This window comes from Leucopleurus acutus (genome assembly GCF_964270905.1).
Source record: "Leucopleurus acutus genome assembly, chromosome: 6".
Lineage (NCBI taxonomy): Eukaryota > Metazoa > Chordata > Mammalia > Artiodactyla > Delphinidae > Leucopleurus > Leucopleurus acutus.
This window is the reverse complement of record NC_139149.1, coordinates 100,023,417-100,040,617: the sequence shown is the minus strand read 5'-3', so window position 1 is coordinate 100,040,617 and position 17,201 is coordinate 100,023,417. Positions and strand designations below refer to the sequence as shown.

General features: G+C 50.1%; 1 protein-coding gene across 2 annotated transcripts; it reads left to right on the top strand.

Annotated features, from left to right (window-relative positions):
• Positions 1-8,144: 8,144 nt before the first annotated feature.
• On the top strand, positions 8,145-15,181 carry PRKAG3 (protein kinase AMP-activated non-catalytic subunit gamma 3; the record flags this gene model as incomplete). Of its 2 annotated transcripts, none has more annotated exons than XM_082841681.1 (12): positions 8,145-8,242; positions 9,149-9,304; positions 9,651-10,054; positions 11,048-11,129; positions 11,608-11,666; positions 11,768-11,813; positions 12,008-12,062; positions 12,262-12,388; positions 12,524-12,689; positions 14,352-14,389; positions 14,568-14,714; positions 15,065-15,181. In XM_082841681.1, the coding sequence occupies exons 2-12, from the start codon at positions 9,151-9,153 to the stop codon at positions 15,179-15,181; spliced, it is 1,395 nt and encodes a 464-aa protein (XP_082697807.1). In that variant the 5' UTR covers positions 8,145-8,242; positions 9,149-9,150. The 2 variants fall into 2 exon arrangements, with proteins under 2 accessions (XP_082697807.1, XP_082697808.1); XM_082841682.1 differs by lacking the exon at positions 8,145-8,242 and adding an exon at positions 8,643-8,673.
• Between the last annotated feature and the right edge of the window lie 2,020 nt (positions 15,182-17,201).

Here is a 17,201-nt window from a genome sequence, read left to right as displayed (position 1 = left end):
TTTTGGGACTTTTTTCTAGACATTGCAGCATGCATGATTAAAATATCAAAATCTAAAGTTAATCAAAATGTTTCCTCTTCCCAGATAACACAAGGATTTTCAAATACTTTAAATACTCCATTTTCACCACCCCTGGTTTGTATGTTGTGGTTGGCAGCATTTTAATTCTAACCTCACAGGACATTATAATTCTTAAGGTGGTTTTTTTTTTGCAGTTATGATTCATTTAGATTCATCTACATTTTTACCACTTTCCTTGCTGTTTACTCCTTTTAGTTCTCAGATCTAACTTGTAGAATGACTTTCTTTCTGAAGCATATTCTTTAGAAAATTTCCTTTACTCAGGTGAACTCTGTTTTTGTTTGTCATAAAATAAAGCTTTTTATCTTCCTTATAAATTTTCTCTGTGTGTAAAATTATAAGTTGGAAGTTACTTTCTTTCAGCACTCTGAAGATGCTCTACTAAGTTCTGGGTTTCCATTATCTACTGAGAAGTCAGCTATTAGACTGTCATTTCTTTGAAAGCGATCTCTTTTTCTGTTACTTTCAATTTTTTTCTCTTTGGTTTTCTGCAGTTCACTATGATGTTTTATGTGTGGGTTTCTTTCATTTACCCTCCTGGGGATTCATAGGCTTTTCGTATCTAGGGATTGCTATTGTTTATCAGGTCCAGAAAATATCAAATAATCTCTTCAGATAGCACTTCTACCCCATTCTCTCTCTACTCTCCTTCTGAGACTCTATTTAAATATGTTTTAGGCTTTTCTTTTTTATTTATTTATTTTTTGCGGTACGCGGGCCTCTCACTGCTGTGGCCTCTCCCTTTGGGGAGCACAGGCTCCGGACGCGCAGGCTCAGCGGCCATGGCTCACGGTCCCAGCCGCTCCGCGGCATGTGGGATCTTCCCAGACCGGGGCACGAACCCGTGTCCCCTGCATCGGCAGGCGGACTCTCAACCACTGCGCCACCAGAGAAGCCCTGTTTTAGGCTCTTCTACTTAACCTCCACATCTCTCATTCTCTTTCATACTTATTTTTGCATATTTTTAAACTTTCTGTATTACACTCTGGGTAACTTCTAACCTAACATTCAGTTTTCTCTTCAGCTGTGTTTCATCTGTTGTTAAATTCATTTATTAAGTTTTTCCTTTCACTCTGTATTTTTCATTCATTTCTAGAAGTTCTATTTGCTTTTTTAAAAAATGTGTTCTGCTGCTTTTTATAGTTTCCCATTTGCTCCATGCCTTTTCAAACTCATCTCCTATTTTATTAAACATAAGAAGCATTTGTTATAAATAAAGTGTCTGATAATTCCAGTTTCTGAAATTCTTATGGATTTATTCCTGCTACGTGTATTTTCTGCTGGCTCTTGTTCACAGTTCCTAGTTTCCTTGTGTATCTAATTATTTTCAACTATGTGCTGGATGTTGTTGGAATAATTTGTGGCTTTGGAAGAGATAACATTTTTCCAGGGAACATTTGTTGTTTGCTTCTGCCAGGCCCTGGGGTGATTACTGACCTTACCACCTTAAACCAAGTTCAAACTTTGACACTCTCTGAACCATTCAGATGAGGAAAGCATTGACTATGTAAGAGCTAGTGTGCTCCTGGATTATGTTTACTCCGAGGATGTGGTCCTTTGAGATACCAGTTTTTTATAGACGGGATCTCCTATCCTGCTGCCGACTTGTATGGGTCCTTGGCCTGCATAACCCCATATGGCTCTTGCTAGAATCGGCAGATGGCCTAGAGCAAAGCTGCTCCTTTTCTCACTAACTTCACTGTGTGCCTATTTTCCTTTCACTTGGGCCTAGTCTTTACTGTCTTGTCTTTTCAGTGCTTTTAAGAAGATTTTCTTTATATCTTATTCACCATTTTAAATTGTTTTTAGTGGAATATGTTTTCTGAATAACCTAGCCTGCCAAAGCTCTCAAATCTTTTCTTTAAGCCAAAGGTATTACCTTCCCTCCCCAAAGACCTCACTTTTGAAACTCAAAAGCCAGAAGAGCTCTTCTTTGTATCATTTCTTCCTTGAGACCATAAACAAGGAAACTCTAACTTGAATGAGAAAAGGGCTAGAGGGTAGAAAGAAGTACCCCTCAATTTGGATTATTTCAAAATATTATATGACCACATATGTAAACTGCTTAACCTGGTGCCTAGTATGTAGTTAGGGTTCAGCAAATAGTTGCTGTTGTCATGATTATTATTTCCATATCCAAACTCACCTTCTTTAGGAGGCCTTCCTTCACTAACTTTGTCACATTCCAATTCTTCTTTTACTGTATTGTATCAAAGTATCTTTTTATCTCCTGTCCCCCAACACCCTGTTGATTACCCTGATTGCATTTTCAAATGTGCACTTTTTCTTGGGAAGATGCAATGAACATCATGCCCAGAAACTTCTGCAAGTGTCTTGGTCTTGTTTCTTTGTTAACTCTGGTATGGGAGCTCTTTCAGCTGTAGGAGAAAATTGAGAAGAGTTCAATTCAAATTGCATTAAACAGGGACTTCCCTGGTGGTCCAGTGGTTAAGACTCCACGCTCCCAATGCAGGGCCTCGACCCTTGGTCAGGGAACTAAGATCCCACATACCGCAACTAAGCCCGTGCGCTGCAACTACTGAGCCCTTGTGCTCTAAAGCCCGTGCGCTGCAACTAGAGAAGCCCGTGCGCCACAGTGAAGATCCAGTGCAGCCTAAATAAACAAATAAATAAATAAAAATTTTAAAAAGGAACTATAAAAAAACAGCATTAAACAAAAAAGGATTCTATTGGTTAATGTAACAGAGAAAACCTAGTGTAAGGTCTTCAGGTACAGTTTGATCCAGGGGTTCAATGAATGTCAGGAGGACCTGGTCTTTCTCACCATACTGTGGTTCTTTTGCCCTCTGTTTTATCTTCATTCTCAAGCAGCTCCACTCTGCATGGTAGCAGAATCTCCACACTTACATCCTCGCAACTCCAAATCCAGTGGAAAAGAGTTCCCATTATCGGCAGCCAAAGTCCCAGGGTTCACCCCTATTGGGCTAATTTGGTCAATACCTTCCTCATTGTGACCAGGGGAATTTGATGTGCTCATTGGCTAAGTCTGAGTCAGATGTATACTTCCTGGAATCCATGGTTAAGCTCCTCTGAAAATCAGGTGCTCTGAGATTGGAGGAAATGTGATTCCCTGAAAGAAAACTTGGGGGGGTTGCCAAAAGAGGGATGAAATGGATCCTGGGTAGACAAAAGCGTCATCTGTCCACTTCAATCTCCAACAGATGACAGAAAAAGGCTCAGTGATGGGGCCTGTGGGGCAGACCAAACTGCAGTAACAAGGTGATGGTCCTGTCCAGGTCCTTAGGACACTGGCATAGATACTGCTAGGTTTTAGCCACACAGACAGGACAGGAGCTGGAGACTGGGTGACTGGCATGAAGGCTGCTCTCACAGCCTGCCAACCATTCTGGCACAGGGGACCCAATTTGCAATTTATCAGTAATGTTCTCATCCAGGCTACTCTCTTGGCTTCCTCAAGCTGCTTAACTCCTACTGATATAAAAATAACACTTAAACAGGATCCCAGCCCCATGTCCTAGACGAATCAGCTATCCAGAGATGGCAGCTAAATTCACCCTAGGGTCAGAGGGCAGTGTCCTTATTATACCGTTTTGAGAGCGAGCCGAGATGTAGGGTTTCAAGAAATATTATACCATGACCAGAGACAAAACTCTAACACCCGAAGAGTATTTATTTCCCGATAAAAGCCAGTACCCTCTGCTGATTCACCCTGCTGAAGAGGATGGGTGGGGCTGGGCTGGCCACAAGAGCAGGTATAGGAGCTCCGTTTTTACAACTGGAAAATCACGACGATTTTAGTGTTGTGCAGCATGGTGTCTGCCCCAGCTGAGCCCTCCTCCATCCCAAGCTTGATGCCACCGTGAGATGACTACTGGAGACTCCGAGCTCCCACCCCACCCTCCAGCCTGCCTGCTTTCAGAACCTTGTAGCTGGAGGGCTAGGGAGACTGGGACCAGGTGGCGAGGTAAGAATTATAGTAAACACTCACTGAGCATATATTACGTGCCAGGCCTGTGCTTCACTGACATTAAGCTCAGTGGCTGAGAGTTTCTGGTCAAACCCAGAAACACTGGGTTTGACCCTGGACTTCTTCTCACTAGCCTTGAGATTTTGATCAAGTTACTTTATCCCTTTGTGCCTTGATCTTCTGACCTGTAGCATCATCATAATAAAAGAACTTACCACATAGGGCTGTGAGGGATCGCATCGGATCCTGCACACAGTGTACTTTGCGGTGTCTAGTAGATGTTCAGCACTGCATCAATGTGAAGCAGCATGATATACACTTGCAATTTCTAATGCTACCCCGATCCCAGGATGTAAATGCATTAGTAAGATGGCATCAGCAGATGCATTAGTCGATGGGTCAGTGGCTTAAATAAGATAGAAGTTTATTTCTCTTTATCACATAACAGTCCAGAGATGGAGAATGGAGGAGATTCTATTATTTTCAACCTGCCTCTTCCACCATTGGGTTCAAATGGCTGACCCAGCTCCCACCACCATACCATAATTCCAGTCAGTAGGAGGAGGAAAATCTGCCCCTTCCTCCTAAGGGCACCCTAAAAGGTTGCATATAACATTGCTGGGCAGATCCCATTGGCCACGCTTAGTCATGTGGCCATGCTATCTGCAGAGGAAACTGGGAAATATAATCCTGCACTTCATTAAAATTGTGAGGAATTACTAGCAGAGGAAGAAGAAGGGGAGAATAGATGTTGCTTGGCCAGAGCCCACCGCCCGGCCACCCCTCACAAAGAACACATTTAGCACCCTTCAAAGGGAGGCAAGGCAGAGTTCCATCTGGACACAGCTCCAGCTGAGAGCCCAGGATCTCTGAGGGCCTGGGTGTGGATGGGTCCTCAGAGTCTAGAGCCCTGTGAACCAAAAGGCAGGTAATCTGGCCCTCCCCCTCCCTGAGATAACAGTGCAGGAGGAACAGGATAAACTTCAGAACAGGAGAGAAAGGCAAACACATGGCAGTTACCTGATCTTTAACAGTCACTGAACCTAGTTGGACAGGAATTGCAATGCTGCTTCCCCGAAGTGGAGTAAGTTCTGTGGCAGCTCATCCTCAGCTCTGGAAAACTGTCTACTCTCCTTCGTGGCCTCTGGCATTGCCTCCTGGGAAGTTATTTCTCACCCAACATCCCCTGTGGCTGCACTTGAGGCCACGCTGTCCTTGCAGATGTTACAACTTTCACAGTCCTCCTTCTGCTGGTGCAGATTTGGGGGGCTAGGGACAACTGGGGGGTCAAACCAGTCTTTGCTGACCAGGTCTGTAGTTTCTTTGCCAATGTAACACCCTCAAAATCTCCCAAGGCTTCTGATTTATTTTCATATTTGTGTAACCACAGCCAACTGTCTCACCATCTTTATGCTTGAATACTCTGGACTTGGTGTTCTTCCTGTTTTCTCTCAAACTGCTGGTGGCTACCTTGAGGTCGTCCGAAAAAATATGCTTGGCTGTGAAGAGAACGTCCCTCTTCTGCCCACTGGGCTGGCTTCCACTGTCTACAGAACAGTGTGTGCTTGAGAAACGTTTGAGACCACAGGTACAGCCCTTGCTAAGGTTGCCTCTTTCAAACTACCATTTACAACTCACTGCCTGAGTGCATTTCTCTTGTGGGACTTTACTAGTAGCGGCAAGCAGAAGCCCATACACGCTCGTTTCCGTGAGTTACAGGCTCTGTTAGCATATGATGACATTTCAAGGCATCATAGATGACAGATATGCCATACGTTTTGGCACATCATAGCAATGGTCACCAGATTACTTTTCTTTGCTACCTGCAGTCCAATTTCCAAACCAATGCCACTTGTTTTAGGCTTTTAAAGCAGTGCCACTTCCAGATGCCCACTTGTGCATTAGTTAGGATACATGTTTGATTGCTGTAACAGAGACTCAATTTAAGAATGACTTAAACAAGGAAGTTTATTTCTCTCATGGAACAGTCTATAGACAATCTAAACCTGGTAGGGTGACTCTGAAAACTTTAACAAGCATTTTCCATCTTGGCTATGACATACCTCCTCTAGCTCCTGCCATCACATTAGCATTCCAGCCATCAGAAGGGGAAAAGGAAGAGGGGAACTCATGCCTCTTTCTTTTAAGGCATGACCTGGAAGTTGCTTACATCGCTACCACTCACATTGGCCAAATTAAGTCACAAGGCTATATTTAACTGCGAGGGTTGGGAACTTAGGCAGCTCTTCCAGCTAAAATTCAAGTGATTCTATTACTAAAGGAAGAAGAGAGAAATAGATATTGGGAGGCAACTGGCGGTCTCTGACACAGACTGTTTTTATCCTCATTTTAGATTCGTGGAAACAGGCGCAGAAAAAACAAGCAATGCTTTCCAGGGTCAAATGGCAGAGCATGAATTTTAATCAGGTCCATCTGACCCCAAAACAGATTTTCCATCACATCCAGCCAACATAGTCTGGTCATCAAGGTGCCCACTGGTCACGAAGAGATAGAAGGCATTTACATGTGAATGTAAATGTGAGTGTCAGTCCAGTGTACAGTGAGATATGCACACAGAACGTAGCTATAAGGAGCTCAGTGCAATGAGGGTGATGCAATCGTTTAAAGAGGACCCCCTGTTATTGGTCCTGTAGGTGGAACATATCTGAGGTGGAGGGGAGAATGTGGTATTGCAGGAGAAGGCAGTGATGTGAGCTGGACCTGTTCTGTATCTGGCTTGGCTGTGAAGGTGGTCCAGAGCACAAGGGGGTGGGGCTTTTCGGGTCTGAGGCACCGCATATCTCCAGGGATGGTCCATGTGATCTTTCCCCCATTTGAAGTGTCCCATTGGCTGTGCCTTTGATATTTCATCATCTGGGACCAGACAGTAACAGGCCACAGGGACCCTGCAGAAGGAGAGCTGCACCTGCCCCCAGTACTACCCAAGACACATGGAAGGCAAGCCCCTTCCCTGCTCTGCTCTCCTCGTCCATCCCCATAAGCAGTACAGGGGCTCTGAGGGATGATGGGAAATACGTTCACTGAATCAGCGAGAAATCCAATAACCCATTACTGTCTGTCCACTCCACGGCAAGACTGGGATGGAAGAGGCTGGAAGGAGGAGAGGAAGGGAGGGGCAGAGAGGGGAGCTGGAGCAGCTGGGTCAGCATTCCCGACTTGGATATTGACTCAGGCCCCAGGAATGCCAAGGAAGGGGGGTGGGCAGCCACCAGAGCTGGCTGGGATCCTGTTGGCATCAGGAGATGTAGGGACAGCACACACAGCGGGATGGGGGGACTGGGGCTTCTGCACACCTGGATGTACCTCCACAGGTAGAAATAGCTGTCTCTGAAGGGATTCTTGCATTGAGGACACTGGACCTGATGATCCCTAGGGTCTCCTCCTGTATTAAATTCCTCTGAACTTTAGGACTGGGAGCTTCCCAAAAGACAGAGCCTAGCTTCTGTGGGTACTTAATTGTTTGAAGAATAAGTGGTTGGATAAAAAAGCAAAAAAAAAAAAAAAAAAAAAAGAAAAGAAAAGAAATAGGTGCCTCTCACACTGTAGACAAGCGCAAGCCCACCTCACTCCTTCAAGGCGATTCTCACAACTCCCCACCTGCCCTAACCATCCAGTTCCAACTCCTCCACCAAAGAGAGGGACGGGCCACTGGGACTCAAATGGAGACATCTGGACACACATTGGCCACTCTCCCGGGACCACCCACAAACCTCTTATCCCCAGCCTCCCAGCTGCAACTTGCCCTTTCTAACTCTAGCACCACCCACGACCGAAGCTGTAAAAGGAAGAGAGTTCAGCTCAGCGCGCCTCTGTTTTCCCTCCTTTGGCGCCTGACAAAGATGACAGAGGCCGTCAGAGAAGAAACCCAGGACTCTGATAGTCCACCTCCTCCCACCCCAGTGCCCTCACAGCGGGGTCCTTCTTCCCTGTCCTCGGAAACCCAGGAGGCAGCCCATGAGCAGGCATCGAGATTCCATACGCGCCCCACCCCTCCCCGCAGGCCCGCAGGTTGCCGAGCTGGAGCAGCTGAGCGGCTGGACCCCTTCCTTCCCACTGCCCGACACCCAATCAGAGAGAACCCGATACGGGAGGGCAGGGTGCCAGGGGCCGGGCCCAGAATAGTGCTGCCCAGATACAGTGTTGCGCACTCGCTCCTGGAGCCCGCCGGAGCCGGAGCACGCGCTGCGCAGGGTCCCGGGGTCCCGGGCTGGGGTGGGGTTGCGGGAGCTGGAGCCGCTGAGGCCGGAGGGCCGGGAGCGCACCACCGCGTGGATGTGTGCGCGTGTGCGTGCGTGTGGGTGTGTTTGACCAGGATTTCTCTGTATGTGAGCATGAGGGTGTTTGCATGTGTATATTCTTTGTGTGAGTCTATGTGGTCCTGTGTGTGTCTGGGAAGTGTTGAATATGTGGCTTTCTGAGTGTGTATAAGTGTTTGGGTAGGTTGTGTGTGTTTATGTGTGTTTGTGAGGCGGGTGTTTGTGTGTGTGTGTTTGTGGCGTGTGTGTGTGGTGGGAAGGGGAGCTCCCTTTGGTTCAGAGTGTTGGGCATTTTCCCCACCCCTTCAGACATTCTTCTCCCTGCAGACCCCTCCTGGAGCAGCCTCCTGGGACCTGAGCACCAAGGTAGGTGCGGCTGGCCCTCCTCCTGGGCCCAGCCTCTTCTCCCACTTCCTTTTCTCCCGTGTCTCTAGGCCCCCAATCTCCCCCACTCTACTAGTCTGGCTTTTGTCTTCCTCTCCTTTTCCTTCTTTGTTCCTCTTTGTTTCTTCTTCCGCCTTTTACCTCACCTCCTCCTTCCTCTTTCAGAAGCAGAAAGGGGGGATCTCGAGTCTGAAGATTTGGACCCTCCTGACTTTATCACTTACTAGCTGTGTGATATGTGGCAAATTGCTAACCTCTCTGATCTCAGTTCCCTTGTTAGTGAAATAGGGATGATAATGCCTCCCTTATAAGATTGCTATGAGGTTTGAATGAGAAACATGTTGGTGGAAAAGGCCTTTGGAAGCTTGCAAATATCAAATATTATCGCTCATAACATTTTAATTGATTTTATTGTGTTACTCCCCAGTAACCAAACAGGCCCCATTCCCCCTTCCAGAGATGAGCTTCCTAGAGCAAGGAGATAGCACTTCATGGCCGTCACCAGCCATGACCACCAGCTCAGAAAGAAGCCATGGGGAGCAGGGGACCAAGGCTTCAAGATGGACAAGGCAGGAGGATGTAGAGGAAGGGGAGCCGCCAGGCCTGGGGGAAGGTGAGGCCAAGGCCAGTTCTGGCAAGAAGGGACTGGGGGCAGTGGGAAGTCCCCGATCCTGGGGCCAGGCTCTGCCCTGGATCTCCCCATAACACAGACACATGACATCGTGTGGCCTCAGTCTCCCCACATGGGAGAGGACAACTGCATAGCTGACCCAGGGGCCCAGCATGGCCAACTCAGGACAGAGCCACCATCCTTTGTGACTCTCTGAGACTCAGCTCTCTCACCTGCAAAATGGGGGCCTCAACATCCAGGCTTCCCAAGGCTGCTGTGAAGATGAACGGAGACAGCAGATGAGAAAGTGCTTTGGAAGATGGAGTTACTGTCCTCTCCCCCCGAACAGGTCTCCAGTCCAGGCCAGCTGCTGAGTCCACCGGGCTGGAGGCCACATTCCCCAAGGCCACACCCTGGACCCAAGCTGCTCCCTTGGCTGGGGTGGGCTCCCCCACAGCAGAGCGGGACATCCTCCCCCCTGACTGTGCAGCCTCAGCCTCCAGCTCCAGCACAGACGATCTGGATGTGGGCATAGAGTTCTCAGCCACAGCAGCCTGGGGCGATGAGCTCGGCCTGGTGGAAGAGAGGCCGGCCCCATGCCCGTCCCCGCAGGCACTGTTACCCAGGCTGAGCTGGGACGATGAGCTGCAGAAGCCAGGGGCCCAGGTATATATGCACTTCATGCAGGAGCACACCTGCTACGATGCCATGGCAACCAGCTCCAAGATAGTCATCTTCGACACCATGCTTCAGGTGAGGCCAGAGCTCTGCCCCACCTCCATCCTCACAGCCCCCAGGATGCCCTGCCAGCCCTGCCCCGCTACAAGCCCCTTCCAGAATTCCTTCTTAGCACCATGGAGACCAGCAGAGGAGGGCTTTTTCTCTCTGTGTACACCCCCTAATTGTCATCCCAGCTCTGCAACTCAGCATCTATAGGGTTTGGAGTAGGTCTTTGTGCTTCCCTCATCTCTAAAATGGGGATAGGAAGGCCTGCTTTACCCTACAAGTTTCAGAGGACTCCTGGGCCAACCCAGGATGAGAGTGAGCATTTTGCACACCCCGAATTGTATGGAAAACATTGCAGGGTGGCTTAGGACAAAGAGCGGGGAACTCTTGAAAAGAGAAAAATAGGATGAGCTCTGGTCCCCGCTCTTCCAGTAGGCTAGGCTACGAAACACCGGATCCCTTTCTTCTCACCGCGTATAGGAGAGCAGTGTGTAGTGTAGAGAAGAAGCAGGGTGTATGTATGACCACAGTTCACTATTTGACTCTAGCAGTATATAGACAAATATATTTAATTTAGTAGTTTTGTATTTATTTTGATATGTATTAGAAAAATACAACCAGCCTGTATAGATAATATTGTTTAGGATGAAGCCAAAATGAGTCAATGTAAAATTTATTTAGAAAAAAATATCTCATACATAACATATAAATAATTACACCTCTAGTACTTAGATTAGCCAAAACTATCCTGTGTGTATATGTACACATATGACTTTGGTGTAGAAACACTGAGTTGGTTTCCTAAACCCTGGTGTGCCTGGTAAGGGGTCACCTCAGTGCCTCTGGCCACCAGCAGCCTTATCTCTGTAGCAAATGCGCCGACAAGGGTCATGTCGAGTGGCAGGCAGGCTCGTGTAGTGGAGGGCCCGGGAGAAGGCCCTGTGGAAGGACCCCGGTTGGGACAGGGGACTCTGAGGGGCAGTGAGCAACACACCCTCGACTGTTCTCCCCGGTGCTCAGATCAAGAAGGCCTTCTTCGCCCTGGTGGCCAATGGCGTCCGGGCGGCACCTCTGTGGGACAGCAAGAAGCAGAGCTTTGTGGGTGAGAAGGGGCTGGGGAGGCAGAGGTGGCGGGGAAGGGAAAGGGGGAACTTGTGGGGTGCTTCTGGGGCTGAGCTCTGACACTCCACAGGCTTGAGCTGAGCAGGGGCCTGGCGTGGGGGAAATGTGCCAGCTGGGAGACCCCATCTGTGGGATAGCTGTGACCAGCTGACCCCTCCAGCTCTACTACCCCGTGGTCCCATGTCATAGGTGCTAAGTAGGAAAAGAGAAAAGGAAGAGGAAGAAATGTGGAGAAAAGAAGAAGTGGGGAGGAAAGGAGAGAAATTACAGGGGAAGCATAAAAGGGAGAAAGAACCCCATTTCTCAGGGACGGGAGGAGCTGCCCTACCCTCCTCTTTCCGAAACCCCACTTTTGTCTCAGTCCGAGGACACTGGCCAGGTGGGGCAGGGGTGCTGAGCCCTCAGCCTGCCTTCCACCCCAAGTCCCAGGCTGACCCCCGTTCCCCGCGCCCCCGCAGGGATGCTGACCATCACAGACTTCATCTTGGTGCTGCACCGCTATTACAGGTCCCCCCTGGTGAGGAGTGGGCTGGGGGTTCCGGCGGCACCCATCTGTGCTGGGGTGGAGGGAGTTCAGGGGGCCCAAGTCTGACTTCAGGAGTTCTGTTGATGTTCTAGGTCCAGATCTATGAGATTGAAGAACATAAGATTGAGACCTGGAGGGGTGAGTGGGCAAAGGGGCCGAGTGTGTGAGGGTGAGGGTAGGGCTAAGGACTTCAGGCAGAGGATGGGCGGTGGGGATCTCCTGGGGGGAGCAGGGAGAAGGCAATAGGGAGCCCAGGGGACCCGAGGGGCTGGGGGCTGCTGGGTGAGGCAGGGTGGCCAGTTCCCTTGGCCTGACTCCAGTTTTTCCTGCAGAGATCTACCTTCAAGGCTCCTTCAAGCCTCTGGTCTCCATCTCTCCCAGTGACAGGTAAGTGTCCCCAGCCACCCACTTGGGCCTCCTTGCCCTGCACAGACCCCTTCACCAGCTCCTCAGTTCTGAACTCACGGGCTCACCGTCGGCAAACTGCGGACAAGGCAGCCTTGGCACCCTGTCCTCCTTTCCAGGGGCTGGGATGAAGGGCATCTCTCCCCAGGCTGCCCCAGCCTCACTGCTCCCACTTCTGCAGCCTGTTCGAAGCCGTCTATACCCTCATCAAGAACCGGATCCACCGCCTGCCGGTCCTGGACCCAGTCTCAGGCGCTGTGCTCCACATCCTCACACACAAGCGGCTGCTCAAGTTCCTGCACATCTTTGTGAGCCTGGGCACAGCCTCAGGGGGAGACCCGAGGGGCAGAGAAGTCTTCAGCCCTAGGGATTGGGGAGGGAGCAGCTGGGAGCCCTCTGGGGACTACTCCACCCTTATCCCTACCTGGCCCCAACCCAAGCAGGGCACCCTGCTGCCCAGGCCCTCCTTCCTCTCCTGCACCATCCAAGATGTGGGCATCGGCACGTTCCGAGACTTGGCCATGGTTCTAGAAACGGCACCCATCCTGACCGCACTGGACATCTTTGTGGACCGGCGCGTGTCTGCACTGCCTGTGGTCAACGAAGCTGGTACCTACACCCAAGATGGGGACTCTGGCTGGGGTGGGACTGGGGGTAGCAGGGGTCTATGTGACATCAGCTCGCGGCCCAGGATGGAGTCAGGGCTACAAGTCTCTGCCTGCTTTGAGCCTTGGATCAGTTACTTAGCCTCTCTGAGCCAGACCTCAATTTCTTGCTCTGAAAAAGGGTTAAAGGAGCCATGGCTGTAAACTGCTTCAAAGTTAAAAATCACCATAATGAAGCTGAATATCAAGAAGTGTTTTAATCTATTTTTTGATTATGAAAAATTTCAAATGTGTGAAAATGGTAGAAAAAACTCTATAACAAACCCCACCTATCCACCCGGATTAACTACTGTTAACACATTGCCATTAACCAGTTCTTTTTTTTTTTCACCGAAGTAATTTAAAGTAAATTATATTATAGAATCATGTCGTTTCACCCCTTAACACTTCATCTGAATCTCTTAAAACAAGTATGTTTCCTACATCACCTAACAAAATTATGAATAATTTATTAATGCTATCTAATATTCAATCCTAATTCCATTTCCCCATTTTCCCCAAGAATATCTTTTTTTTTTTTTTTTTTTTGTGGTACGCGGGCCTCTCAGTGTTGTGGCCTCTCCCGTTGCGGAACACAGGCTCCGGACGCGCAGGCTCAGTGGCCATGGCTCACGGGCCCAGCCGCTCCGCGGCATGTGGGATCCTCCCGGACCGGGGCACGAACCCGCGTCCCCTGCATCGGCAGGCGGACTCTCAACCACTGCGCCACCAGGGAAGCCCAAGAATATCTTTTTTTAATAGTTGATTTGTTCAAATCAAGATCCAATTAAGGTCTATGCTTTGAATTTGCTTCTTTTGTCCCTTAAGTCTCTTTTAATCTAGAACAGTTCCCTCCCCACTTAATTTTCGTGATGTTGATGATGAGAAGCCTGGGTCTATTTATTGTCCTGTAGAACGTCCCACTTCCAGAGATTTTTCTGTTTTCTGCAGTTGGCCTGTACATTGTTCCTCTCTTCCTGTGTTTCCTGTAAACTGGAAATTAGTTCTAAAGTCTCGATCAGGTTCAGGCTATACTTTTTTTTTTTTAATTTACTTTTGGCCGTGTTGGGTCTTCGTTGCTGCGCACGGGCTTTCTCTAGTTGCAGCGAGTGGGGGCTACTCTTCGTTGCGGTGTGCGGGCTTCTGATTGTGGTGGCTTCTCTTGTTGCAGAGCATGGGCTCTAGGTGCGCGGGCTTCAGTAGTTGTGGCACACGGCTCAGTAGTTGTGGGGCACGGGCTTAGTTGCTCCGCAGCATGTGGGATCTTCCCGGACCAGGGCTTGAACCCGTGTCCCCTGCATTGGCAGGTGGATTCTTAACCACTGCACCACCCGGGAAGTCCCCAGGCTATACACTGAGGCTAGAATATTTCAGAGGTGATGCCCTGTACTCATATTTTGTCACATCAGGAGGCATGATGTCAGGTGTCTCTGAGATACTGTTTGATCTGTGGGTTCAGGGTGGTGGCAGCCTGATGCCTCATTATAAAGCCAGTAGCCTGGGGGTGGGGAGGATGTTGAGGAGTTCACTCCGCAAGCCCGCCCTGGGCCCCTACACAGCATCCTGGTTCTGACCTGAACCTCTCCCCTTTCTCTCACCTTCCTCCCCGGCCCCCCAACCCCTGCAGGACAGGTCGTGGGCCTCTACTCCCGCTTTGATGTGATTGTAAGTGTCTGGGGGAATAGAGGGGAGCTGGGGGTGCCACAGGGAGGCTGAGGTGGGGGGATCGATGTGGGGGAGTATCTGTGGACCAGGGGGGCCTTTACAAGTGTATAGAGGGAGATATCTGTGGGGCTGGAGCCTGGCCGAGGGCTGATTAAGAGCGGTTCTTCCTCCTGCCCAGCACCTGGCAGCCCAACAAACATACAACCACCTGGATGTGAGTGTGGGAGAAGCACTGAGGCAGAGGACACTGTGCCTGGAGAAAGTCGTTTCCTGCCAGCCCCACGAGACCTTGGGGGAAGTCATCGACCGGATTGTCCAGGAGCAGGTACCCACACCCCTTCGTACATGTTCCCAACACATGGGGCCCAGTCCTTCTCGTGAGCAGTTTCAGCTAGCCCTATCCATTGGGCACCTGCCCTGTCCTCCCATCTCACGGCCAAGCTCTTGGTGTGCACACTGGCCGGCGACTGGTCCTGTCGTTGGGGCCCTCGGGCCAAGGGCCGCAGCCAGCTGACCACCCTAGGGCAGGCAGAGCCACCGCTAACTGGTTTCTAGGAGGCACTCTCTTGCCCCCACAGTTATGTTAAATTGTTTGCCCTAATTCTCAGTGTCAACCTCGTTGGCTGCTGTAGCCACATGGCGCTGCCCCCTCAATGAGCCTCTGTGGACCCACAGGTGCACCGGCTGGTGCTCGTGGATGAGACCCAGCACCTCCTGGGTGTGGTGTCCCTCTCCGACATCCTTCAGGCCCTGGTGCTGAGCCCTGCTGGCATCGACGCCCTGGGGGCATGAGAGCGTCAGAGTCTTCACTCTTAGGCCACCTTCCACACCCGGAAGCCAGCACAGGGAGCCGGGGACTCGGCCTTCACCTCCCCCCACCCCCCATTTGCTGGTTCGGCTCTCGTTCAGGTAGGCTCTGCCCTGGGCCGTTGACCTCAGCTCCAGCCCCTCAGTCTCCCCGGGCACCCAGATCTCAGATTGGGGCCCCCCTGAGGATGGGAGTGGCCCAGTTCAGAGCTGAGCAGCCTCGTGAAAACTACAAGTGTCAGGACTCACTGCGGGGCCACTGCTTTGTCCCATTCTCAGCTGAGGTGATGGAGGCCCTCATAAGAGGGGTGGACAGGGGCTGGAGGCAGTGATGTGACTTCAGGGGCTCCCAGGAGATCGACCTGCCCTTTCACAAGTCAATTCCCGCCTGCTTGGACTTCCACTGGAAGGAAGCCAGTTACCAAACCTGGGCTGAGTGGAATTTCCACACTCGGTAAGAACTAAGGCTGAAAGGAGAGAGCTTCTCTCTAAGTACTCATCGCAGTCAGTTTGACATGGTCTCAGGCTCTTTCCTGGTAGCACATTTGCTAGGGGTTTGCAGAGGGTGGAGGTGCAGATTCCACCTGCTTAGCAAGGATGGCAAGACTGAGGCTCCCCTATTGGAAAGGCAATCTCCCCTCCCCATTTAATCTTCCTTTCTCTTTCCCTCACAGGCTTCTGCAGCCCTCCCCAATTGCCCTGCCCTGCCTGTGCTCCCAGAAGACCTCAGGAATGCCTGGTCCACCATGGAATGATGAAATTAAGAACAGCTGAGTCAAGCCTGGAGCTCTCTGAACCAGAGGCACTAGGATTACCCCAGGGCTGACTGATTTGTACCACCCGCACTGCTCTCCCCCTACCTGGCCCTGGTGGGGTGGGGAGCCCTCAGTCCATGGGTTCAGGAAGGGGTTCTGGATTCCTCGGCTTCTGGACTACCTGACACCCGTGCCCCCACCTCCTGGGGGTCCCAGGTGTGCTTCCCCCATGGAAACTGCCCTAGCGGTTCCTCACAACTTTGCCACTGCCCTCCTGCTCCCCCAGCATTGCCTTTCAGGGCTGCCTATGGGTCCCCACAGAGCAGCAGTTTTGTAGAGCTGCCTGTTGGAGAGGTCCCCCCTCCTTTCTCATCTTTAGCTCTCACCAGCAAGCAGTGTTCTCAGTCCCCAGGGAGGGTCTGTGTTTGGATCACTGAGGATGAACCATCGAGAAAACAAAAAGAAAAAGAACAGCCCGTGAACTTAGATTTTATAACTTTCACTCAGAAAATGCTATGGTCATTTGATCTGAACCTGCGGCAAGATCCCTGTCCTTTCTGAATTCAATGACACCCGAAGGAAAATCTGTAATTGACAAACACTGCAAGTGGCGTTTCCTTTGCTTGTGGAGCGTTATTCCACCGAAATTTCTTTTTCATCTTTTATTTACAGCAAAACTCTAAAGAAAATGTTAGTTACTTACATAGTGGGTACAACTCAGTCCACAAACTCTAATATGTAAGAAACGTAACTTAATTTTTCTAACACTAAATGTAATTTCTATTACGAACTCCATTTTACCAGGTTGTAGAAATTAGTCTCAGTCAATTTGGGGTTCCTCTCCCACCTATTCTTGGGGTTAAGTTCAGTGATGGGGGGAAGCTTTAAGTGGTACAAGACTTTTTTTCCTCAGCCATCATCATCCACCCGTGCCAGCACCTGCTGAAACATCCCCATTCCCATGTAGTCATCACTTGGTTGGTCACCAGTGGGCATGGCCCCTGCTAGGTGCTCCCTCACTCCCTACCACGAAGCCTCTTTGGGCCTGCCTGCTCCTGGGGCATAGGGACATTCTAGCTCCTGGCCCTGTACCCCTCTGGACTTTAGGAAGCTCTGTGGGGCTATCCCAAGCCCATCTGCTGAGACAGACAGCAAGTGGTCTGGTCTACCCTGTGTTTTACTGTTTTCCCAGCCTCTACACAGGAAACATGGGGCCCAGGGCTCTTCTACCCTTATCATCTCCAAACCTT